At 53.9% G+C, this 25,677-nt stretch overlaps 1 protein-coding gene across 1 annotated transcript in view; it reads left to right on the top strand.

Annotated features, from left to right (window-relative positions):
• Window positions 1-25,677, top strand: part of si:ch211-272n13.3 (ankyrin repeat domain-containing protein 26) — a 35,885-nt gene that overhangs the window by 7,870 nt on the left and 2,338 nt on the right. Inside the window, exons 12-40 of the mRNA XM_047033508.1 lie at window positions 597-774; window positions 877-938; window positions 1,127-1,226; window positions 1,531-1,623; window positions 2,480-2,562; window positions 2,644-2,722; window positions 2,837-2,881; window positions 3,157-3,471; window positions 3,576-3,677; window positions 3,798-5,305; window positions 6,283-6,470; window positions 6,865-7,092; window positions 7,811-7,841; window positions 8,038-8,185; window positions 8,516-8,729; window positions 8,890-9,073; window positions 9,779-9,925; window positions 10,065-11,033; window positions 11,209-11,361; window positions 11,755-11,930; window positions 12,154-12,247; window positions 12,363-12,386; window positions 13,049-13,126; window positions 13,773-13,907; window positions 14,330-14,442; window positions 14,916-15,057; window positions 23,036-23,326; window positions 23,614-23,849; window positions 24,338-24,581. Coding sequence (XP_046889464.1) covers window positions 597-774; window positions 877-938; window positions 1,127-1,226; window positions 1,531-1,623; window positions 2,480-2,562; window positions 2,644-2,722; window positions 2,837-2,881; window positions 3,157-3,471; window positions 3,576-3,677; window positions 3,798-5,305; window positions 6,283-6,470; window positions 6,865-7,092; window positions 7,811-7,841; window positions 8,038-8,185; window positions 8,516-8,729; window positions 8,890-9,073; window positions 9,779-9,925; window positions 10,065-11,033; window positions 11,209-11,361; window positions 11,755-11,930; window positions 12,154-12,247; window positions 12,363-12,386; window positions 13,049-13,126; window positions 13,773-13,907; window positions 14,330-14,442; window positions 14,916-15,057; window positions 23,036-23,326; window positions 23,614-23,849; window positions 24,338-24,581 — 6,360 coding nt within the window. The remainder of the gene's footprint in view (window positions 1-596; window positions 775-876; window positions 939-1,126; window positions 1,227-1,530; window positions 1,624-2,479; window positions 2,563-2,643; window positions 2,723-2,836; window positions 2,882-3,156; window positions 3,472-3,575; window positions 3,678-3,797; window positions 5,306-6,282; window positions 6,471-6,864; window positions 7,093-7,810; window positions 7,842-8,037; window positions 8,186-8,515; window positions 8,730-8,889; window positions 9,074-9,778; window positions 9,926-10,064; window positions 11,034-11,208; window positions 11,362-11,754; window positions 11,931-12,153; window positions 12,248-12,362; window positions 12,387-13,048; window positions 13,127-13,772; window positions 13,908-14,329; window positions 14,443-14,915; window positions 15,058-23,035; window positions 23,327-23,613; window positions 23,850-24,337; window positions 24,582-25,677) is intronic.

The following is a 25,677-nucleotide window of genomic DNA, read 5'->3' as shown; positions in this document are numbered from 1 at the left end:
GGAAGAGCCAGAGAAAGATGATGAACCGTTACGCACTCCTACCACGGGCCAAGGTTATGTCTCAGGTGTTCTGGAGCCTGACGGCAGTGACGTTTCTGATGAGGAAATCCCACAAACTGACATTGATGATGTTGATGTGGACTCACCGGTTGAAAATGAGGTAGATCATTTAATAAAGGGTCTGAGGTGTCTTTTGCACAGGTAAGATAGGTTGTGAGTAGTGCAAGTAGACATGAGACCCCTGTGTGGTGCAGTTGGTCTGTTAGCTGGGAGAAAACCATTTAGATGCGTTACAGGTCTGATGTTGCCTGATTGTTGCTCCATAAGATATTTTCGTGCAGGATAAACAAATGGATGCATTTAGATGATTAAGGTTCAGACTTGCTATTCAAAGTATTTGAAAGTTGACAAGTAATTTCAAGTCATCAAGTTTTTAGGGTTAAATCCGTTTAAAAAGTACAAAATGTATGGAATTGAGACCATACAGCTGCCTCTCTTAGGTCATGTAGTAATGAGTGCATGAGCGCTTTAAGCTCATGGCTGCCTCCTTCAGCCAGCGCGTAAATAAAAAGTGACAGAACCTTTTCTTTGCACAGGAGAAAGACTCCGATGATGAGGAAGGTGATGAAGAAGAGGAGGGGGAAGAGGGAGAATCCAAAGAGGTTGGGGAGGTTGTTAAAGGAAAGATGAGCCATCAAACTGAAGGGGATGATTCCCCTACAGTTGAGGATCAAACACCAGGCCCCAAAAGTGATGCAGCCAAAGAGCAAAGAGGTCATTTATGTCTTGAAAAGGTTTCATAGTATTAGTATGTAGCATGACAATGCTACAAATGAACATGATCTAATTTGATCCATGTCATTCTCTCCTCCACAGACTTCCTGTCTGAGTTGGGTCTGGAGAAGGGAGAAGATGAAGATGACTCGTGGGATTCTGAGGTACTGAATTAGCTAAGATTGTTTGGCGCGCTAATGGCTGCCTAGGTAGGCTCTCCTGCCAAAGTAAATTCTGTGTCTATGCAAACTTTCATGGCAAATAAACATCAATTCAGATCTGAATTCAAGTTAGTTACATCAGGTAATGTAAGTGGTCAAAGTGACATACAGATATATTTTCTTCCTTCCAGTCTTGTTCCGACAGTCCAAAGAAACCTCACAGGGAGGACCCAAGTTCCCTGACTAAGGCGAACAAGATCATGTCCAGTATTTCCGAGGAGGGCAAAGAAGGTTAATATATCTTTATTGTATTTTCTTTTGTCCTTTCCTTTAGGTATGTATTATCAATTAAAAGTGACCTTTACATAGTCTACCTATGCTTTCTATAAGATCATTCCAGCTATCATTTCATGCTCCTGAAGAGGTACAGCCTTCATACAAAAAGCCGTAACCTCGTAAAACAACTCTTTTTGATGTCCAGTATGACGTGTTTACATGCAGCAATGTACGTGTTTCATGTCCCGTTCTGTATGACATAACGACTGTTTAACAAATATCTGACCTTGTAACGGCCCTCATTACGTTCCTTTTCTAGACCTGTTATACGTCCCCTCTTTCTTGAGGTGTTCTGGGAGCTATAGGACACCGTGTGTAGAGCAGTGGAGGAGTGTAGGAAGCCAGGGAGCGGGTAGGAATGTTTCTGTAGCCCCCTGGATCTCAACAGCATGTCAACCATACCACAGGACTCACCATGACTCCATGCATGTCATCGACATTGTCAACTTTATAATGTGAACCCCAGACATGGGCTCGGAGGGGGGTGTGCTCGTGTCTGAGTAACTTATGGACTTTCCGGATCCTTTGATTAAACTCTTTTCTGGGGGTTGCTGTATTTAAATCGAGTCAGTCGCAAACTCTGACCCAAAACACAAAGCATGCCTTTGCGTCCCTCTTGAGACCAGAGAATACGGAACGGTTTGAATGTTCACCCATTCCCTAACCACCATCCACTTTATTCAGCGCACTGAGCATGGCCTGCATGAGAGAGATCCTCACTGTTCTGCCTTCATCTAACACCATCACCAGCTCATCTAACTGCAGCAGATCTGTTCTGCCTTCATCTAACACCATCACCAGCTCATCTAACTGCAGCAGATCTGTTCTGCCTTCATCTAACACCATCACCAGCTCATCTAACTGCACCAGATCTGTTCTGCCTTCATCTAACACCATCACCAGCTCATCTAACTGCAGCAGATCTGTTCTGCCTTCAACTAACACCATCACCAGCTCATCTAACTGCACCAGATCTGTTCTGCCTTCATCTAACACCATCACCAGCTCATCTAACTGCACCAGATCTGTTCTGCCTTCATCTAACACCATCACCAGCTCATCTAACTGCAGCAGATCTGTTCTGCCTTCATCCAACACCAGTTCATCTAACTGCACCAGATCTGTGTGCTGTCTTCCTTGTCGGTCTGTCGACTCCTGTACTCATCTAAGGTGTCTCACCTTGTTGCATTGTTGTAATTATATGACAGTAATAAAGAACGACCCAGAGGAGGAGGAGGAGGATGATGTTGCTGTAGGTGATGGGAACGACACGGCCATCCCAGACAAGGAGGTGAGGTCAGCTGTGGAAGTCCATTTGACCGTGTCGGGTGTTTTGTGTGTGTATCTAAAAGGGTATCTTGCTTCTCAACAGACGGGCAGGATTAAAAGGGAACCACTGTCTGTTGTAAGCAAACTGGAGTTATCCAAAGGAGATGCTGAGGGAAAGACAGGTGAGGTGAAACCTTCAGAGCTTCTGCTTCTGCCCTGTAGCATGGATACACATTGTACGTACTGCAGAATTGATATGCATTATAAATGTAGACATTTCTGTATTTCTGTTCCAGACATTATGGATGAGCTTGGGCTGGGTGATGTGGATGATCTGGAAGGTAACAAGCAGACAATTCTAACATAAAAAAGCATAATTTGAAAAAAAGGAACAAATCACTATTGATTGTCTTTTTTCCCCATCTCCATACACACTAAAGAATTTCCCAAAAATCGAGCAGGTCAGTTAATGATACAGAGATGATACTGTTGCTGTAGTGAGTACATAGTGAGTACTCTAGATCAGGTAGAGACCATAGAAGCTGCTGTAGAAGTCAGGCTGAACACTATGGAGTTACATGCCACACTTCTAACACGTTCACCGTCTTCGCTACAGACGCGTCCGACTGGGACACAGCCAGCACCGCAAGCCGAAGGACCCTCCCTGGGCGCAGGGTGCCCTCCCCAGGAGCAGAGCAGCTGCCACAGGCCTCCCCTGTCCCCCTGCCCGAGGCCCAGGAGCAGGACGCCCCTCCCGTACCCCCTCCAGCCCAGAGGAGCAGCCACAGCTCAGACGGGAGGTCCTGTCCGGGAGACGGCGCTCCACTGCCGATCCCGCGCTCCTCCACGCCTCGCTCTCCTGGCCTGTCCCTGCCATGTCCCCAGCCCCGTGTCAGGAAGACTCTGCCTCAGAGAGCCGAGAGTGAAGAAGGTGAGGGGAGAGGAGAAACTCATTTGAAGCTAATTGTCCTTCTTTTATTCTTTGAACTCACGTTTCCCCCCCCCCCCCCCCCCCCTCCCCGGTTGCGTTCCAAGACTCAGATTGGGACTCGGACCAGGTGGCCTCCACCTCCAGCCCGCTCAAAGCTGCCTCACCTCTGCCAAACATCGCTGAAAGTGACGGAGTGTTGAACCCAGGTGAGGACTTCCCTGACGGTTCGTTAAGCAGGACTATTTGTGTACGTGTGTTGACAGCAGGTCTCAGTAAGGCTGACCTGGCTGTGTCCTGACCTGGCTGTGTCCTGTGCTCCCCTGCAGAGCACGGTGTGCGTGAGCCCTCACCGCAAGATCAGGAGAGAGAGAACAGCCCAGAGCTGGGGGAGGAGCGACCAGAGGAGAAGCCGCTGTTGAGGGAGGAGACCCCAACGAGGAAAGAGTCACCATTGGAGGAGCCCCAATTGAGGGAGGAGTCCCCATTGGAGGAGGACTTTTCAGAGGAGGAGCGACCAATAAAGGAGCCACCAGAGGTGGGTCTAAATCTAGGAGGATCCTATTCATCTAGCAGTGTTGTGATTGGACGGTTCCTCACTCCCTTTCTGTCATTCTGTGGTTTGGTAACTAATGTGTTGTGGATCCCCTTTTTTGTGTTTGCTTCGTGGTTAACCGTATTTTTTTGTTCACTCATGCCATCAAAGGAGAGAGATGTTGCGTTAGACGTATCAGAGTTAGACCTAAGTAACCCGTACCACCTGAGCCCAGTGGGGTTCCGCGCTGGAGAGGAGGAAGAGGAGGAGGACGAGGAGGAAAGGAGAGATCAGAAAGAAGAAACCAACGAAGGGGTACCATGGGAGAAACGCTACGAGAAGATCTGGGTGGAAGTGGAGAAAAGGGAGGTCAAGACCTGCTACAGGAACGTAACAGCCGAGCTGAAGGAGAAGTTTGGAGAGCTCGTGGAGTCAGAGGCCGGAAAAACAAGCTGGGAAGACTGTCCAGAGGATCTGGACGAGCAGGTGGAAGCTGCAGGTGGAAGCGCAGAGTCGTCGTCCAGCGATGAAGATGAGGGGGAACCCGTTCTCCGTCCGACCGCCAGAGCCAGGAGCACTGTCCTGCTCACCATCCCTGAGCAGAGGGAGTCAGGCCTGGAAGACTCCCAGACAGAGTCGGCTGACAACTCCCTCCGTGAGGACAGGCCCAAACCTGGCAACCACCAACCTGGCAACCACCAGCCTGCTCCGAGCGCTGGGACAAGAGGGGGTGGCACCCCGAGGCTTGTCGGGGATGATGCCAGTGCAGACCAGCATCGGGAGAAGAGCAGGTCTCCTTCCCCAGCTGGAGGAAGCTGTACAAGAGGGCATAACTCCACCAATGTCTTCCAGGACCCAAACACGGAACCCAAACCAACCACCACAAACGTGGACTCGTCATTGACCAACCGGGAGACCAAGCATGAGCCTGAACCAGACTTAGCCTCCAGCCCGGAACCTGCCTGTGGGTTGCGAGGTACAGACCAAGAGTTCTCCTCCAGTTCTGAAGAAGATCCGGAAGACACGCCCTCAAAGCCTCCGGTGTTGAGCGCCGGCCCCACAGCGCCCTCTGGTGTCTCGGATGAAGAGCTGGAGGAGGGCCTGCAGAGGTTCAGGCAGGAGGTAGGGATGCTGAAGGTTGTGTTCCTGGATTTGGAGAAAGAGAAGGCCCTGCTCCAGAACGAGGTAGAGGACGACCGCCCTCACTCCTGTAGTGCCTGCCACTCCACCTTCACCTCTCTCTCTCTCTGTTTCTGTCTCTCTCTCTCTCTCTGTTTCTGTCTCTCTCACTCTCACTCTCTCTCTGTTTCTGTCTCTCTCTCTCTCTCTCTCTGTTTCTGTCTCTCTCACTCTCTCTCTCTCTCTCTCTGTTTCTGTCTTCCATTTCATGGCCTCAGCTGAGCCTGGGGGCTCAAAGCTCCTCCAGACGTGTCTTCCTGTAGTCTTCCAGATAGTCTCTTACTTTTGGTGGACAAACGAACCCCTCGTTTTACGTCTGTGTCTTTTTTTCCTGGCCTGTTTTCCACTCCTCATTAGTCCGTGTGTGTGTGTATACATGATATATACCACTATAATTCCATACCATGCATGTACTTTGCCGTTGTTCGTGTCATTTTTCTTTGACATTCCTCTGTTGTGTTGATTGTCTTCGTCTGTGAGCTCCGCACACAGCCTCATGTAGCCGCATGTGTGTCCACATGTTGTTGTTTATGCATGGTTCACATACAGTAGCAGTTCTGAAGTGTTTGTATGTAGAAATACACTCTTCTTTTACGTTAAAGAAGCAAGTATTGTGTTGCAGTGTTTGTTTAGTAGCCTAGTTATGTTTTATTCTGTGTTGCATGGAGTGTTCTGTGTGATGCAAGCCAATGTGATCTCCCCAACGTGCAAGTGATTCACAGGAATTCATGTACTGTTGGAATCGTGGAATGTCAAAATGAACATGAAACCTGCCAATTGAGCCAGCCTTTTGAATGTCCACCGTACGTTATTATAACATGGGGTATTGTAATAGTGTAAAGTAGTAAAATGGTATTGATTTGAAAAAAGGCAGTCAGTATTGACTCCAGCCTGTAATTAAGCGTGACTACACAGCCTCGTTGTAGACTCACCGCAGCGAGGTGTTGGGTCTCTCCAGGGTAGGGTGACGGTCTAAATGATGCATGTGGTAATAAACCTGCGCCAAACCTCATTTTAAAGGCCGGTCCTAGCCTGTCTCGGTTTGTACTGATGTCATTCTGTAGCCTCGATCATGAAACATGTACCTTTTCATTGTTCAGGGGAGGAGAAGCTCTCTGGAGGTGCAGGACTCCAGCGCTCTGTGGGCCGCAGGACAGGCTGGGAGGGAACTACTGAAGGAAGAGCCTGACAGAGAGTCTAGATATCTAGATGGAGCCGCTCAGATGGAACAGAAACTCCAAGCTAGTGGCAGTATATCTCCAAGACTGGGGTCAAACAGTCCAAAGAGGTACGCATCTTCTTTTCCAAATAGAATCACGTTCTTCTTTTACTTTTTTGTTTTCTTTTATTGTAGCACCCAAGCACCAGGTTCGTAGAGGAAAGATAACCGCAAAGACTTAAACCTTACTGCCATTTTTACAGTTGCAGTTCCTTTCAGGTGTGTGGCTCATGCTAGCCAACAGGTGCCCCCCCCCCCCCCCCAGAGAGGACCTGCTCTCACACTGTCTGACTCCATGCTGTTCAATACAGAGCTGCTCCCTGGTCACACTGTCTGACTCCATGCTGTTCAATACAGAGCTGCTCCCTGGGCTGTCTGTTGGGGCTGTCCCCCCTGGTTGTGTGATGAACCGTGTGTTCACTCATGGCTGTGTGGCTCACTGTTAGCTCTACGCTGTCCCCAGTGCCACGAGGGCCCCCGAGGAGCCCCAGGTCCCCCTGCAGCAGCACCTCAGTGGCAGGGAGGAGAGGGGAGCTGTAGCTAGAGAGAGGACCCCGCGGGGGGCCCCCCCAAAGCGGGCCGGGGGGGCTCGACGGCGCGGAGCCCCCCAGGCACACACCCACCTTAACGGAGACCCGCTGTCTGTGTTTGACGATAGTACTGTCAGTGACGTGTCGGACGATGACGGAAGGTATATATGCAGTATGCTTTTCTCTCCTTTGACTAACTCCTGACTCTTCTGGGGTTAGTGGGAGGGGGGCGTGGGCTGGGTTGGGTCTCTGGAGTTGGTTCAGTTCTGGCTCCGTCTGGGTCCGCTCGGTCCTGTTGCATGTCCGCTTCCTGACTAACTCTGAAACGTGCGCTGCGTCTTCCCACACTGTGGCTGAGTGGTTCATCACCTTCTCAAGGCGTGGGCTCCAGGCTTCCAGCTCGAGGGGGGGGGGTCACCTCTGCCCCAGTAACCCTGCCTCCCTCTACTTTCTCTGCCCCAGTAACCCTGCCTCCCTCTGCTCTCTCTGCCCCAGTAACCCTGCCTCCCCTCTACTCTCTCTGCCCCCAGTGACCCTGCCTCCCTCTGCTCTCTCTGCCCCCAGTAACCCTGCCTCCCTCTGCCCCCAGTAACCCTGCCTCCCTCTGCTCTCTCTGCCCCAGTAACCCTGCCTCCCTCTGCTCTGTCTGCCCCCAGTAACCCTGCCTCCCCTCTGCCCCCAGTAACCCTGCCTCCCTCTGCTCTCTCTGCCCCCAGTAACCCTGCCTCCCCTCTGCTCTCTCTGCCCCAGTAACCCTGCCTCCCTCTGCTCTCTCTGCCCCCAGTAACCCTGCCTCCCCTCTGCCCCCAGTAACCCTGCCTCCCTCTGCTCTCTCTGCCCCCAGTAACCCTGCCTCCCCTCTGCTCTCTCTGCCCCCAGGTCCCCGTCTGTTGGGAGCCGGAGAGACAAGGTAAAGTCTTCACTAACCATCTGTAGAGCATTTGTGTACAGTTCGAGAGGTTGCAGGTTCAAATATCCCCTCTACTGTAAAGTAATTGGAATAAAAATAAAGCGTCTGCGAAATGAAAATATTAGAATTATAATTCATTGGCGTAGCTTGACATGTCTGATCTAAAATGTAATGTTTTGTGGGGTCTCGTGTCCAGATTCAGCCTGCCGGTGATGTGGAGATGGCGGAGGACTTTGACGAGCTAACGCAGTCCTCTGACACGGGCACAGACGACATGGACACCTCTGCATCAGGGTACCACCACGCCTCTCTGCTCATCAAACAGCTGGACGCCACCTCGCTAGGTAAGCACCCCTTCACCCCGGATCAACACACTTCACTCTGTGTCCTCACACTTCCTCACTAGGATACCCAACAGGTGCTTCAGTTCTTTCCAATTGCAACTAACTGTCTGTGTAACTAATCTGTTAGCCTGGGGGAGAATTTTGAATATATTGTACTCATGTTACCGAGGAATTGTGTTAGAAAGTTGATTGTAGCCTCTTAACATTTACAAAGTCAAATCTAAGTCAGTCTTAAGTCTCAGACACGGATCAGCTGACTTCATGAAGGCACAATGCTGCCTCTTTGTTAACGCCCGGGGGTGAACCCCACCGCTCTGTGCCCTCCTCCAGACTCTGTGAGCGTGGTGAAGCTGCAGAACATGTTCCACGAGTACGAGAGGACCATCCACCGGGAGAGGGGTCGCCACGCGCGCCTGGCCGACAAGCTGAGCCAGCTGGAGGGGGAGAGCGGGGAGCTGAGGAGCGCTCTGGAGGAGGTGCGGGACCTCAAGTCTGGCCTGGAGCACAAGCAGCTGGAGCTGGAGACAGACCTCAACAACCTCAAGTACGTGTGTCAGTTTGTATTGTAAGAGGAAGAAAACTCTTATTTAACGGCCGCACAAACGGACGCTTGTCTTCAAGTTAGAGGACTTCAGCAGCAGGTGTAGCTGACCTGCCCCCACCTCCCCACACCCCCGCCCCTCTCTGCTCCTGCGTGGATCCAGGTTCCAGCTGAAGCAGGAGACTGAGAAGCACAGGAACGCCTCCATGCTGTATGAGAAGACCCGTGTGCAGCTGGGCAGGAAGGAGGAGCAGCAGCGGGCCGAGGCAGAGGACAAGCAGACCCTGCAGCTCTCCCTCAGGAACCTGGAGCTGGACATGAGGACCCTAGCCAACAACAACAAACAGGTCCGTGCTCAACCCCCCAGACCTCCCAGACCTCACAGCCCTCCATACCTCACAGCCCTCCATACCTCACAGCCCTCCACACCTCACAGCCCCCCAGACCTCACAGCCCTCCAGACCTCACAACCCCCCAGACCTCACAGCCCCCCAGACCTCACAGCCCCCCAGACCTCACAGCCCTCCACACCTCACAGTCCCCCAGACCTCACAGCCCCTCACCTCACAGCCCCCCAGACCTCACAGCCCCCCAGACCTCACAGCCCCCCAGACCTCACAGACCTCACAGCCCTCCAGAATTCACAGCCCTCACAGCCCCCCAGACCTCACAGCCCCCCAGACCTCACAGCCCCCCACCTCACAGCCCCTTACCTCACAGCCCCCCAGACCTCACAGCCCCCCAGACCTCACAGCCCCCCAGACCCACAGACCCCCAGACCTCACAGCCCCCCAGACCTCACAGCCCCCCAGACCTCACAGCCCCCCAGACCTCACAGACCCCCAGACCCACAGCCCCCCAGACCTCACAGCCCCCCAGACCTCACAGCCCCCCAGACCCACAGCCCCCCAGACCTCACAGACCTCACAGCCCTCCAGACCTCACAGCTGTTTTGTTGCCACCAGTGTTCCTTTTGATTGTCGCTCGATTCGGGCCGTTCTTCTCCTGTTGAGATTCCGAGGTGAGCGGTGTTTTGAAATGTCGCCCCCTAGCTGGAGGAGGACCGTAGCGAGATGCAGCGCCTGCTGGCCCAAGAGCGCAGCGCCCGCGCCCTGCAGGAGAGCCTGCTCAGCACACACCTCCGCCGGCAGCAGGAGGTGGAGGAGGAGAACCGCAGGAACGTCAGCAGGAGCAACGAGGTCACAGCTCTTCCTGTTTTTAGATCATGTCGGGCGTGATGCCGTGCTGTGTATATTCATTTTAAATGTTTTTCCTCAGCTCACGCTGTGCTATTTGGTGCGTGTGACCAATAAAAGTCTCTGACTTCAACCTCTCCAGGCTCTGTCCCAGCTGACGGAGGCCAGCGACCGGGAGGGAGAGCTCCTGCAGCAGCTCTCCACCCTCCAGGAGGAGCTGGGGGGCCTGAGGGCGGAGCTGGAGCGCAGGCGCTCCCTCAGCCTGCAGGAGGAGGCTCGGCTGCTGGAGGAGAGCGAGGGCCTCCGGGAGAGACTGGAAGACGCCCGCCGCGACCTCAAGCTCAACGAGGAGGCCCTGGCCCAGACGGTGTACCAGTACAGCGGGCAGCTCAGCTCCCTGAAGGCCGAGCTGGCCGTGGCGGCGTCCCGCCTGGAGCAGGAGCGGCAGGCGCGCGAGCAGCTGGAGGCCCAGGCCGAGTCGGCCCGCACCAGGCTGGCCGGGGCCCTGCAGGAGGCGGAGCGCTGCCAGGCGGGCCGCGCCGAGGCGGAGAAGGCCCTGCAGAGGGAGAGGGACGAGAGGCTGCGCACCCAGGACAAGAGGCAGGACGAGGTGGCCAGCCAGCGCGAAGCGGTCAGCGGCCTGTCCCAGAACCTGGCCCGGGCCGAGGGCAGGGCCAACAGCCTGGAGAACGAGCTGCACCGCGTCACGCTGTCGCTCACGGAGAAGAGCCTGCTGCTGGAGGCCCTGAGCAGGGACAAGGAGCAGGCGTGCGGGCGCCTCCGCGAGCTGGAGGGGGCCGTGCAGGCGGAGCGGGAGCAGGCCGGCCGCTCCGGGGCGCGCCAGGAGGCCACCCAGGAGAGGCTGGCCCAGGTGCAGAGCGAGGCCATGCTGCTGAGGCAGCAGCTGGAGGAGGCCCACAACAAGGGGGCGGCCAAGGAGCGCGCCGTGACGGACGCCCAGGAGCGCTTCGGCGACATGCTGGCCCAGCTGCGCTCGGACTGCGAGGAGCGCGTCCAGCTGGCGGAGGAGAGGAGCAAGGAGCTGGCGGGCAAAGCGGCGGACCTCCGAGAGCAGGTGTACAAGCTGGAGGAGGAGAGGAACGCCAGAGAGGTAAGCCTGGGACAGTGTAAGAGGATTACCTCCTCCCCCACCCCCACCCCCCACAGCGGCATTTCCCTCCTCCGTGTCAGACTGTGGGAGATCAAGCTCTGACTCGGAAACTTGAACAGAACAGACGTTTTAAACCCCCCTGCTTTTGGTTTCCCCCTCGTCGCCGCGGCGGCAGGCTGGAGTGAGGCAGCTGCAGCAGGAGCTAGCAGACTCCCTGAAGAAGCTGTCGATGAGCGAGGCCACCCTCGAGGTGAACACGCGCTACCGGAATGACCTGGAGGACGAGAAGACACGACTGCTCAAGGACATGGACAGGCTCAAGGCTAAGGTACACTGCCCTCCTGTGGTAGGAGGGAGTCACTGCATCGCTACCTCGCTGGGGCAACACGAGGGATCAAGCTGCTTAGCCTGTTCAGATTAGCTAGATCAACGTTGTTCATCAGTAGAATGAACCAGGCTGCTGACCACGGCTGACTTGTCAATCCTTCTCACTGCTGCTGGTCTGGTGCTGATGGGGACCTGGAATTGAACTTGGTTTGACCTCAAAGCTGATGGTTGGTGTCTGTGTGTGTAGAGAGGAGAGAGAGGACCAGGGTGAAGGATAGGTGTAGGGTTAAGGGCTAGGGGTTAGAGAGATCGGAATTTTGAATGGAAGTCAATGGTAGATTCTCACAAGGTGTGTACAAATACTCAATACAAATGTGTGTGTGTGTGTGTGTAGCTGGAGGAGAGTGAGGACCAGTACGTTCAGGCAGAGAGGCAGATCAACGGGCTGAAGAGCAGTGTGGATGACAGGGAGCGAGACCTCAACACCTCCGCTCACAAGCTCCAGGAGGCCCTGTCTGCCTCGGCACGATCAGACACGACCATCTGCCAGCTGGAGGAGGCCGTGCAGAGGTGAGCTGAACAAGCACCCTCCTCAGAGCGCTGGCTCCCACAACCCGGGGTCCTTAGGGGCCTCTGTTCTGAGTGGTTTAGACGGTTCTTTTTTCCAACACACCTGATTCTAATGAATGGTCGACTTCATAACGACCCGTTCGTTAGAGCCAAGTGTTGGAAGAAGGACTTTGACTGTTTCAGTGAAGGTCAGTTGACGCTGTTGTTGTGCTTCCGGCTGCAGGCTGGAGATTGAGAACGCCAGGCTGGAGGCCACAGCCAAACAGCAGACCAACAAGATAGAAGCCCTGCAGAAAGCTGCCCAGGAGGCTGTGGGGGTGAGTGTTCCACCTGGAGCCCCGGGGGGGGTCCAGAACCTTCACACGTGTTTAAAGTGTCGTTGTCCATCTCTGACTTGTAGATCTGTTTTAAATATGTTTGATCTCTTCACAGCCGTCTGACTCCCAAGGAGGAGGGGTTGGTATTTCAGATAGTAGATGTTGGATGTTTTTGGGGTGACTCTCTTCTCTAGAATCGTCTTTTCTGTTTTATCTTTGTGGACATTCCTACACCAAAAACACTTGTACACCAGGAATCCAAAGACAATAGATTTTGAACTTTATCATTGAATGTCTTTGAAATCCTTTGGTTCTTCTTGGTGATGGTTCCTTCTTGATGATTGGTTTCTACTGCAAGTCTGAGTTGTTTGAATCTCTTTTTCTCCCTTTAGAAATCCAACCTTGGTATCTAGGACTCCCTTCTGGAGATGTTAGAGTTGCATGGTGCATGTTCCATTCTGTAGATCAGCGTTTTAATCCCTGCTCCTCTGTACCCTCTGCCCTGCATGCTCTAGAGCAGGGCTGTTCACCCCTGGTCCTCAGGGGCCACTGTCCTGTATGTCTAGGTTTCCCTATTCCAGCACAGCTGAGTCAAATGAATGGGTCGTTATCAAGCTCTGCAGAAGCCTGATAACGAGCCGTTCATCTGAACCAGCTGTGTTGGAGGAGGGAACCATCTGTGACCAGCATGGCAGGGGGTCCCTAGGACCAGGGTGGAGAGGCTGCGGCAGGTCCATGTGGTTTCTCCGGGGTGATCCTGATCCGAAATAAATTCCCGTTCCTAACATTCCCCTCCCCCAGGTCAGGAACCGTTTGGAGGGTCTGGTGACCCACCTGCAGGGCAGCAAGATGAGTCTGGAGGATCAGCTCAACCATGAGGTGGGTTTCCTCACCTTGTCCAGTTACCTCAGCCAACCGGGAATTATTCCTTTATTCCTCTGGCGTTTTGTGTTGAGCTCTCAGAGGGTCAGATAGTGGGGCCTTACCTGTCCAAGGTGAGCTGGTCAGATAGTGGGGCCTTACTTGTCCAAGGTGAGCTAGTCAGATAGTGGGGCCTTACCTGTCCCAAGGTGAGCTGGTCAGATAGTGGGGCCTTACCTGTCCAAGGTGAGCAGGTCAGATAGTGGGGCCTTACCTGTCCAAGGTGAGCTGGTCAGATAGTGGGGCCTTACCTATCCAAGGTGAGCTAGTCAGATAGTGGGGCCTTACCTGTCCCAAGGTGAGCTGGTCAGATAGTGGGGCCTTACCTGTCCAAGGTGAGCAGGTCAGATAGTGGGGCCTTACCTGTCCAAGGTGAGCTGGTCAGATAGTGGGGCCTTACCTGTCCAAGGTGAGCTGGTCAGATAGTGGGGCCTTACCTGTCCAAGGTGAGCAGGTCAGATAGTTGGGCCTTACCTGTCCAAGGTGAGCAGGTCAGATAGGTGACAGCCCCATATCACCGTGACTTTGAAGGATCCGTAAGACGATCAGGGATTTAGAACATGTTGAACTTGCGTGTGAAGCCCCTGTCTGTGGCGTGTTCCAGGTGCAGAAGCAGAGCGTGCTGTCTCACACGGCCCAGGACTCCCACGCGCTCTGGGAGGAGGAGCTGAAGAGCCGCTCCAAGCTGGGCCTGAGGCTGGCCGAGCTGGAGAAGGAGAAGGGGGAGCTCAGCAGTCAGGTGACCATGACAACCACACTGACAGCTGGGCTGGGGAACGCCTGATTAGTACCCAGCATGCCAACACACTGGGAGAGTATTGTGTGATGTCTTAACGACGTGAGATGAGCTTTTCCCTCGGTCACAATTAATAATGGCCGGGTTTTACAGATTCGTTAAGAAGCTCTTAACGCTAAGATCTTCTTAAGAACGTTCTAAGAGCGTTCTAGAGCGCCCTTAGAACGTTCTTAAGACGCTCTTAGCGTTAAGAGCTTCTTAACGAATCTGGGAAACCCGGCCAATATCAGTAATACATTTTTCATCATATTTTTTATAACTTTTGTAATGTGCCTGTCTTGCAATCAAAGCGCTAACTCTTGACCAAATGGAACCCGTGTTGGAGGAGATGTGTAATGCGTCTTTGCCTTGACCGCGTTCTGTAGATGGACATGGAGAAGAAGAAGGTGAGGAAGATTGCCGACCAGAAGAAGTCAGTGGACACCAGGCTGGACCAGGAGATGAAGAGAAACACAGAGCTACAGAAAGAAATGTACAGGTGACACCTTACCTCCTCCTCACCTGCGGCAGACACTCTAGAACCTCCAGAACATTCTAGAACCTGCAGAACACTGGAACCCAGTAGATGCTCTCTCTCCAGCTTCACCAACCCTGTGTCCCTCCGTGGTTTTGATGTCAGTTCTTTGTGTTTTGTCTTGGTTTGTCCTTTGGAATGTCTGCGCGTAGTGTTTGTTGAATTCAGGGTTTTCTGTTACATTGATTATTTGAGATAATTTTTTCGAACTTTAGAGGTACCATGTTGAGTCCCAAAGGTTGTATTTCAAGTACTCTTGAAACTTGAACATTTTGGTAAAATATGAGTTAGTCTGCATACTTTGTAATGATAAAACTGCATATTTTCATAAGCAGCCAGTTTACTCTGCATTGCAAGAAATGTAGGCATAGTGTGTCTCTTTCCAGCATGAGTCTGTGTTGGTGACGTGTTGTTGACGTGTTGTTGCCGTGTTGCAGGTTGAGGACCCTGGTGAAGACCGCCAAGAAGAGGCTGAGGGAGCAGGAGGGGGCGGAGCTAGGATCTCCTCTCACCAGCCCCCGGGGGGAGCCGGGGAGACACAGCCAATCAGAGGCAGCCGTGGGCCGCATGAAGGACATGGTACGCCCTCCCGGTCCCCCTCACAGCCCTCGCTGCTGTTGTGGTACGGTGCCTCGTGCCGGTCCTGGGTTTGATTCCCGCTTGGGCCGCTGTTCAGTGCATAGTGGGGCTGTCTCCCAGGCCTCTCTGTGCTCTCCACAAGCTCACATGCCTTTCCTCCATAAAGAACCTTATTATAAAAAATAACAACTTTCATAAGAGATGCCATCCTGACCAGGACATGGGTGAGCACGTGACTCCCCGGTCGCCAAGTGTCTGACCGCTGCTCCTGGCTGCTCTGGGAAGCAAGGACGAGGAATGTTAGGAAAGCAGAGAGGTAATACCATCAGTAAACACCTGAGCTGTGGGGTGTCTTCATTAGAGCCCAGCCAATAAAGGATTTTTAAGGCCGATACCGATACGAATATTTAAAAATCCGATATTCTGATATATCGGCCGATACATCAGAATACAAACAGATTTCCCTAAGATGAGTTATTTATTAGTCCTCACTAAAATAATATGATAATACAGTTTAAAAATAAACTTGTTTGTTTTATTGTCACAACAGAACAGAGGAAAATCAAAATATATTAAAGTTCTGATAAATAAAATGTATAAAAAGGAGATGTGGCTAAGAGAAATGGGGAATGTACTTAGCCTTGAAAAGATGAAAAGGAATTTTTCATCAATTTTTCCGAAAAACAATGAAAAATTGAAAAAATATATATATTTTATGTATAAAAATACAAACTTAAGACATGAAACTTTAAGTCCTTTGAACAGGGACGTTGTAGAGTGCCCTCTGGTGGACAAACTATGCAACGCCAACATGGTTGAAGGGTGTTTGGTCTGTAAAAACAGAAAGAAAACAATACCGATATTTTGGAAAATGCCGAATATCTGCCTGCCGATAAATCGGTCTGGCTGTGCTCCTGACCAGGACATGGGTGATCACTCGGCCCCCAGTCGCCTCCAAGACCTCCTCTCCCTGCGTGTCTCATCCCACTAAAGACCTCCTCTCCCTGCGTGTCTCATCCCACTAAAGACCTCCTCTCCCTGCGTGTCTCATCCCACTAAAGACCTCCTCTCCCTGCGTGTCTCATCCCACTAAAGACCTCCTCTCTCTGCGTGTCTCATCCCACTAAAGACCTCCTCTCTCTGCGTGTCTCATCCCACTAAAGACCTCCTCTCTCTGCGTGTCTCATCCCACTAAAGACCTCCTCTCCCTGCGTGTCTCATCCCACTAAAGACCTCCTCTCCCTGCGTGTCTCATCCCACTAAAGACCTCCTCTCCCTGCGTGTCTCATCCCACTAAAGGCCTCCTCTCTCTGCGTGTCTCATCCCACTAAAGACCTCCTCTCCCTGCGTGTCTCATCCCACTAAAGACCTCCTCTCCCTGCGTGTCTCATCCCACTAAAGGCCTCCTCTCCCTGCGTGTCTCATCCCACTAAAGACCTCCTCTCCCTGCGTGTCTCATCCCACTAAAGACCTCCTCTCCCTGCGTGTCTCATCCCACTAAAGACCTCCTCTCCCTGCGTGTCTCATCCCACTAAAGACCTCCTCTCCCTGCGTGTCTCATCCCACTAAAGACCTCCTCTCTCTGCGTGTCTCATCCCACTAAAGACCTCCTCTCCCTGCGTGTCTCATCCCACTAAAGACCTCCTCTCCCTGCGTGTCTCATCCCACTAAAGACCTCCTCTCCCTGCGTGTCTCATCCCACTAAAGACCTCCTCTCTCTGCGTGTCTCATCCCACTAAAGACCTCCTCTCCCTGCGTGTCTCATCCCACTAAAGACCTCCTCTCTCTGCGTGTCTCATCCCACTAAAGACCTCCTCTCCCTGCGTGTCTCATCCCACTAAAGACCTCCTCTCTCTGCGTGTCTCATCCCACTAAAGACCTCCTCTCTCTGCGTGTCTCATCCCACTAAAGACCTCCTCTCCCTGCGTGTCTCATCCCACTAAAGACCTCCTCTCTCTGCGTGTCTCATCCCACTAAAGACCTCCTCTCTCTGCGTGTCTCATCCCACTAAAGACCTCCTCTCCCTGCGTGTCTCATCCCACTAAAGACCTCCTCTCTCTGCGTGTCTCATCCCACTAAAGACCTCGTCTCCCTGCGTGTCTCATCCCACTAAAGACCTCCTCTCTCTGCGTGTCTCATCCCACTAAAGACCTCCTCTCCCTGCGTGTCTCATCCCACTAAAGACCTCCTCTCTCTGCGTGTCTCATCCCACTAAAGACCTCCTCTCCCTGCGTGTCTCATCCCACTAAAGACCTCCTCTCCCTGCGTGTCTCATCCCACTAAAGACCTCCTCTCCCTGCGTGTCTCATCCCACTAAAGACCTCCTCTCCCTGCGTGTCTCATCCCACTAAAGACCTCCTCTCTCTGCGTGTCTCATCCCACTAAAGACCTCCTCTCTCTGCGTGTCTCATCCCACTAAAGACCTCCTCTCTCTGCGTGTCTCATCCCACTAAAGACCTCCTCTCCCTGCATGTCTCATCCCACTAAAGACCTCCTCTCTCTGCGTGTCTCATCCCACTAAAGACCTCCTCTCTCTGCGTGTCTCATCCCACTAAAGACCTCCTCTCCCTGCGTGTCTCATCCCACTAAAGACCTCCTCTCCCTGCGTGTCTCATCCCACTAAAGACCTCCTCTCCCTGCGTGTCTCATCCCACTAAAGACCTCGTCTCCCTGCGTGTCTCATCCCACTAAAGACCTCCTCTCTCTGCGTGTCTCATCCCACTAAAGACCTCCTCTCTCTGCGTGTCTCATCCCACTAAAGACCTCCTCTCCCTGCGTGTCTCATCCCACTAAAGACCTCCTCTCCCTGCGTGTCTCATCCCACTAAAGACCTCCTCTCCCTGCGTGTCTCATCCCACTAAAGACCTCCTCTCCCTGCGTGTCTCATCCCACTAAAGACCTCCTCTCCCTGCGTGTCTCATCCCACTAAAGACCTCCTCTCCCTGCGTGTCTCATCCCACTAAAGACCTCGTCTCCCTGCGTGTCTCATCCCACTAAAGACCTCGTCTCCCTGCGTGTCTCATCCCACTAAAGACCTCGTCTCCCTGCGTGTCTCATCCCACTAAAGACCTCGTCTCCCTGCGTGTCTCATCCCACTAAAGACCTCCTCTCCCTGCGTGTCTCATCCCACTAAAGACCTCCTCTCCCTGCGTGTCTCATCCCACTAAAGACCTCCTCTCCCTGCGTGTCTCATCCCACTAAAGACCTCGTCTTCCTGCGTGTCTCATCCCACTAAAGACCTCGTCTCCCTGCGTGTCTCATCCCACTAAAGACCTCCTCTCCCTGCGTGTCTCATCCCACTAAAGACCTCGTCTCCCTGCGTGTCTCATCCCACTAAAGACCTCGTCTCCCTGCGTGTCTCATCCCACTAAAGACCTCCTCTCCCTGCGTGTCTCATTCCACTAAAGACCTCCTCTCCCTGCGTGTCTCATCCCACTAAAGACCTCCTCTCCCTGCGTGTCTCATCCCACTAAAGACCTCCTCTCCCTGCGTGTCTCATCCCACTAAAGACCTCCTCTCCCTGCGTGTCTCATCCCACTAAAGACCTCCTCTCTCTGCGTGTCTCATCCCACTAAAGACCTCCTCTCTCTGCGTGTCTCATCCCACTAAAGACCTCCTCTCTCTGCGTGTCTCATCCCACTAAAGACCTCCTCTCCCTGCGTGTCTCATCCCACTAAAGACCTCCTCTCCCTGCGTGTCTCATCCCACTAAAGACCTCCTCTCCCTGCGTGTCTCATCCCACTAAAGGCCTCCTCTCTCTGCGTGTCTCATCCCACTAAAGACCTCCTCTCCCTGCGTGTCTCATCCCACTAAAGACCTCCTCTCTCTGCGTGTCTCATCCCACTAAAGACCTCGTCTCCCTGCGTGTCTCATCCCACTAAAGACCTCCTCTCTCTGCGTGTCTCATCCCACTAAAGACCTCCTCTCCCTGCGTGTCTCATCCCACTAAAGACCTCCTCTCTCTGCGTGTCTCATCCCACTAAAGACCTCGTCTCCCTGCGTGTCTCATCCCACTAAAGACCTCCTCTCTCTGCGTGTCTCATCCCACTAAAGACCTCCTCTCCCTGCGTGTCTCATCCCACTAAAGACCTCCTCTCTCTGCGTGTCTCATCCCACTAAAGACCTCCTCTCCCTGCGTGTCTCATCCCACTAAAGACCTCCTCTCCCTGCGTGTCTCATCCCACTAAAGACCTCCTCTCCCTGCGTGTCTCATCCCACTAAAGACCTCCTCTCCCTGCGTGTCTCATCCCACTAAAGACCTCCTCTCTCTGCGTGTCTCATCCCACTAAAGACCTCCTCTCTCTGCGTGTCTCATCCCACTAAAGACCTCCTCTCTCTGCGTGTCTCATCCCACTAAAGACCTCCTCTCCCTGCATGTCTCATCCCACTAAAGACCTCCTCTCTCTGCGTGTCTCATCCCACTAAAGACCTCCTCTCTCTGCGTGTCTCATCCCACTAAAGACCTCCTCTCCCTGCGTGTCTCATCCCACTAAAGACCTCCTCTCCCTGCGTGTCTCATCCCACTAAAGACCTCCTCTCCCTGCGTGTCTCATCCCACTAAAGACCTCCTCTCCCTGCGTGTCTCATCCCACTAAAGACCTCCTCTCCCTGCGTGTCTCATCCCACTAAAGACCTCGTCTCCCTGCGTGTCTCATCCCACTAAAGACCTCCTCTCTCTGCGTGTCTCATCCCACTAAAGACCTCCTCTCTCTGCGTGTCTCATCCCACTAAAGACCTCCTCTCCCTGCGTGTCTCATCCCACTAAAGACCTCCTCTCCCTGCGTGTCTCATCCCACTAAAGACCTCCTCTCCCTGCGTGTCTCATCCCACTAAAGACCTCCTCTCCCTGCGTGTCTCATCCCACTAAAGACCTCCTCTCCCTGCGTGTCTCATCCCACTAAAGACCTCCTCTCCCTGCGTGTCTCATCCCACTAAAGACCTCGTCTCCCTGCGTGTCTCATCCCACTAAAGACCTCGTCTCCCTGCGTGTCTCATCCCACTAAAGACCTCGTCTCCCTGCGTGTCTCATCCCACTAAAGACCTCGTCTCCCTGCGTGTCTCATCCCACTAAAGACCTCCTCTCCCTGCGTGTCTCATCCCACTAAAGACCTCCTCTCCCTGCGTGTCTCATCCCACTAAAGACCTCCTCTCCCTGCGTGTCTCATCCCACTAAAGACCTCGTCTTCCTGCGTGTCTCATCCCACTAAAGACCTCGTCTCCCTGCGTGTCTCATCCCACTAAAGACCTCCTCTCCCTGCGTGTCTCATCCCACTAAAGACCTCGTCTCCCTGCGTGTCTCATCCCACTAAAGACCTCGTCTCCCTGCGTGTCTCATCCCACTAAAGACCTCCTCTCCCTGCGTGTCTCATCCCACTAAAGACCTCCTCTCCCTGCGTGTCTCATCCCACTAAAGACCTCCTCTCCCTGCGTGTCTCATCCCACTAAAGACCTCCTCTCCCTGCGTGTCTCATCCCACTAAAGACCTCCTCTCCCTGCGTGTCTCATCCCACTAAAGACCTCCTCTCTCTGCGTGTCTCATCCCACTAAAGACCTCCTCTCTCTGCGTGTCTCATCCCACTAAAGACCTCCTCTCTCTGCGTGTCTCATCCCACTAAAGACCTCCTCTCCCTGCGTGTCTCATCCCACTAAAGACCTCCTCTCCCTGCGTGTCTCATCCCACTAAAGACCTCCTCTCCCTGCGTGTCTCATCCCACTAAAGGCCTCCTCTCTCTGCGTGTCTCATCCCACTAAAGACCTCCTCTCCCTGCGTGTCTCATCCCACTAAAGGCCTCCTCTCCCTGCGTGTCTCATCCCACTAAAGACCTCCTCTCCCTGCGTGTCTCATCCCACTAAAGACCTCCTCTCCCTGCGTGTCTCATCCCACTAAAGACCTCCTCTCCCTGCGTGTCTCATCCCACTAAAGACCTCCTCTCCCTGCGTGTCTCATCCCACTAAAGACCTCCTCTCTCTGCGTGTCTCATCCCACTAAAGACCTCCTCTCCCTGCGTGTCTCATCCCACTAAAGACCTCCTCTCCCTGCGTGTCTCATCCCACTAAAGACCTCCTCTCCCTGCGTGTCTCATCCCACTAAAGACCTCCTCTCTCTGCGTGTCTCATCCCACTAAAGACCTCCTCTCCCTGCGTGTCTCATCCCACTAAAGACCTCCTCTCTCTGCGTGTCTCATCCCACTAAAGACCTCCTCTCCCTGCGTGTCTCATCCCACTAAAGACCTCCTCTCTCTGCGTGTCTCATCCCACTAAAGACCTCCTCTCTCTGCGTGTCTCATCCCACTAAAGACCTCCTCTCCCTGCGTGTCTCATCCCACTAAAGACCTCCTCTCTCTGCGTGTCTCATCCCACTAAAGACCTCCTCTCTCTGCGTGTCTCATCCCACTAAAGACCTCCTCTCCCTGCGTGTCTCATCCCACTAAAGACCTCCTCTCTCTGCGTGTCTCATCCCACTAAAGACCTCGTCTCCCTGCGTGTCTCATCCCACTAAAGACCTCCTCTCTCTGCGTGTCTCATCCCACTAAAGACCTCCTCTCCCTGCGTGTCTCATCCCACTAAAGACCTCCTCTCTCTGCGTGTCTCATCCCACTAAAGACCTCCTCTCCCTGCGTGTCTCATCCCACTAAAGACCTCCTCTCCCTGCGTGTCTCATCCCACTAAAGACCTCCTCTCCCTGCGTGTCTCATCCCACTAAAGACCTCCTCTCTCTGCGTGTCTCATCCCACTAAAGACCTCCTCTCTCTGCGTGTCTCATCCCACTAAAGACCTCCTCTCTCTGCGTGTCTCATCCCACTAAAGACCTCCTCTCCCTGCGTGTCTCATCCCACTAAAGACCTCCTCTCTCTGCGTGTCTCATCCCACTAAAGACCTCCTCTCTCTGCGTGTCTCATCCCACTAAAGACCTCCTCTCCCTGCGTGTCTCATCCCACTAAAGACCTCCTCTCCCTGCGTGTCTCATCCCACTAAAGACCTCCTCTCCCTGCGTGTCTCATCCCACTAAAGACCTCCTCTCCCTGCGTGTCTCATCCCACTAAAGACCTCGTCTCCCTGCGTGTCTCATCCCACTAAAGACCTCCTCTCTCTGCGTGTCTCATCCCACTAAAGACCTCCTCTCTCTGCGTGTCTCATCCCACTAAAGACCTCCTCTCCCTGCGTGTCTCATCCCACTAAAGACCTCCTCTCCCTGCGTGTCTCATCCCACTAAAGACCTCCTCTCCCTGCGTGTCTCATCCCACTAAAGACCTCCTCTCCCTGCGTGTCTCATCCCACTAAAGACCTCCTCTCCCTGCGTGTCTCATCCCACTAAAGACCTCGTCTCCCTGCGTGTCTCATCCCACTAAAGACCTCGTCTCCCTGCGTGTCTCATCCCACTAAAGACCTCGTCTCCCTGCGTGTCTCATCCCACTAAAGACCTCGTCTCCCTGCGTGTCTCATCCCACTAAAGACCTCCTCTCCCTGCGTGTCTCATCCCACTAAAGACCTCCTCTCCCTGCGTGTCTCATCCCACTAAAGACCTCCTCTCCCTGCGTGTCTCATCCCACTAAAGACCTCGTCTTCCTGCGTGTCTCATCCCACTAAAGACCTCGTCTCCCTGCGTGTCTCATCCCACTAAAGACCTCCTCTCCCTGCGTGTCTCATCCCACTAAAGACCTCGTCTCCCTGCGTGTCTCATCCCACTAAAGACCTCGTCTCCCTGCGTGTCTCATCCCACTAAAGACCTCCTCTCCCTGCGTGTCTCATCCCACTAAAGACCTCCTCTCCCTGCGTGTCTCATCCCACTAAAGACCTCCTCTCCCTGCGTGTCTCATCCCACTAAAGACCTCCTCTCCCTGCGTGTCTCATCCCACTAAAGACCTCCTCTCCCTGCGTGTCTCATCCCACTAAAGACCTCGTCTCCCTGCGTGTCTCATCCCACTAAAGACCTCGTCTCCCTGCGTGTCTCATCCCACTAATGGCCTCCTCTCCCCAGGTGGAGGAGCTCCAGGGCAGGCTGGAGAAGGAGGCGTCGCGCAGCAGCCAGCTGGAGCGGGTGAACGGGGATCTGAAGGAGCAGCTGGCCTCCACGAGAGGGCTGGGCCGCAGCCACGAGAGGCTGGAGAGGAACAAGCGTCAGCTGGAGGAGGAGCTGGCCTCGCTGCGCCGCCAGGCCGAGGCCGGGGCGCTGGACCAGAGCCAGGCAGACACGTATCGCCGCGACGCCGAGGAGAGAGCGCGCCAGGAGGTCCGGCAGAAACTGGAGGAGGTCAATCTCTTCCTACAGGTGGGGGCACGGCCCTGGGCATCAGACATAACAGCCCTATATCAATATGGTTTTACATGTGTATGTATGTTTTATATAACATATTGTTATGTTGAAATCAAACATACCAATACCCAGACAAAGTCAAAGATCACAGATGGTAATATTAGTTTAACTGATGACTCGACCTAAGTTCTGGATAGTGTGAGGTATCCATGTCCATCCCCTAGACCCAGTGCTGACTTGACCGCACCGTAGGACAGCCTTAGCTCTGGACGGTGCCTGATGTATCCATGTCCGTCCCCCAGACCCAGGCAGCCTCCCAGGAGGCCCTGGAGCACATGAAGGCAGCCAACGAGGCCAGCCTGCGCTCGCAGCTGGAGCAGCGGATCCGGGAGCTGGAGGGGGACCTGGGCCGAGCCCGCTCCACCCAGCAGGACAGCCTGAGCCAGAGGGACTGCAGCCGGGCAGAGCTGGAGCGCTATCGGGAGCTCTACAGCCAGGAGCTGAGCACACGCAAGGCCCTGGCGAACAAGCTGGAGAGGTGAGGAAGGGGCTTCTGAGGCACCTGGGAGGGGGAGGGAGGGGTTTCTGAGGCACCTGGGAGGGGGGGGGGCTTCTGAGGCATATGGGAGGGGGGGGGGGGGGGGGGGGGGGCTTCTGAGGCACCGGGGAGGGAGGGGCTTCTGAGGCACCTGGGGGGGGGGGAGGGAGGGGGAGGGGCTTCTGAGGCACCGGGGAGGGAGGGGGAGGGGCTTCTGAGGCACCTGGGCGGGAGGGGGAGGGGCTTCTGAGGCACCTGGGAGGGGGAGGGAGGGGGTGTAGTTTTGTACTGTCAAGTTAAACTCGAAGGGGCACCCGATTGACAAAGATTTATGTTTCCCCGTCGCTCCATAGACTTCTCATCAGGTAAGGGGATGATTTCGAAGCTTTGCAGTGGAGTTGTGATTCTCCATTTTAAGGCAACCCCCCTCATAATGACATGTCATCCTTGTCTATGCCCCTCCCCCTCCCTTCCCCCCCCCCCCCCAGGTCGAACGAGCGGCTGGCAGAAGCCAACACCAAGCTGCTTAGCGAGCGCCAACGCAGCAAGTCTCTCATCACCAACAGCATCGTCAACGGCAGCCTGGGGGGGCCCTCGCTGGACGTGGGCTCCCTGGGCTCTGTGGGGGCCTACGGGGCCGGCCTGGGGCCCCTCAACAGGAGCCTGGGCCTGGGGGGCCCCCTCCTCAGCCCCCTGGGGGACGGCAGCAGGGTGGAGGCCTACCTGTCTAAGGTGAGCTCTGAGGGTCACCCAGTGGCAGCTGCTGTGCACAGGCTCATGTCCTGGTGACTTTGGGGGGTTCGTGAGACAATCGGGGGTTTCAAGATTTTTTACATAATTTTTATTTATTTTTAACTATCTCCATGGTTCCATCATTGTTTGTAGTTTTTGTATGACTGTGTGTTTTGCATCAGTAAGCCTCCTGAGATAGTGACAAGCTTATATGATGGCAACACCTCCCGTTTGTTTGGTTTCCCTTAATGAAACGACCAAACTGCTGTAATCGCTCCCTCTCGACTGCCCTCTCACTCTTCCTTACTAACGAGACTTTGAAACATGATACTTCCATACGTGTCATCTCTTCTCTCCTGCACCTGTCCTCCTCTCATGTCTTGTAGTGGGACATCGTTCCTAACATCTTGTTTCTCACTTCTCCAGCTTCTAGCTCAAAAGTCTGTCTCTCACCTGTCTTCTCTACAGCCAGACTCGTGACCAGGTGTGTAGTGGTGTGTAGCTGTCCATGCTCTCATCTCACTGTCCTGTCACGCAACCCTACCCTGGTCCACCCCTAACCCTAACCCTCCTCTGGTCCACCCCTAACCCTCCTCTGGTCCACCCCTAACCCTCCTCTGGTCCACCCCTAACCCTCCTCTGGTCCACCCCTAACCCTCCTCTGGTCCACCCCTAACCCTCCCCTGGTCCACCCCTAACCCTCCCCTGGTCCACCCCTAACCCTCCCCTGGTCCACCCCTAACCCTAACCCTCCTCTGGTCCACCCCTAACCCTGCAACCCTCCTCTGGTCCACCCCTAACCCTGCAACCCTCCCCTGGTCCAACCCTAACCCTTTCCTGGTCCACCCCTAACCCTCCCCTGGTCCACCCCTAACCCTAACCCTCCTCTGGTCCACCCTTCCATACTAAACTCCTCACTGGGTATAGTCATCGCAGAGTGGCAGCAGAGCTAGTTCTAAAAGCATTGGTGCAGACTATTGTAGGACAGCATCTACAATACAGTAGTGTCCTGCAGTGCAGTTGTCACAGACATCAACCTCAATTCATCCATGAAAGATGGGAATACATAGTTTTGTTCTGTAACCTTCTCAAATCT

Source organism: Hypomesus transpacificus, chromosome 14 (genome assembly GCF_021917145.1).
Source record: "Hypomesus transpacificus isolate Combined female chromosome 14, fHypTra1, whole genome shotgun sequence".
In the NCBI taxonomy this organism is placed as follows: Eukaryota; Metazoa; Chordata; class Actinopteri; order Osmeriformes; family Osmeridae; genus Hypomesus; species Hypomesus transpacificus.
This window is presented reverse-complemented; position numbering and strand designations above follow the sequence as displayed.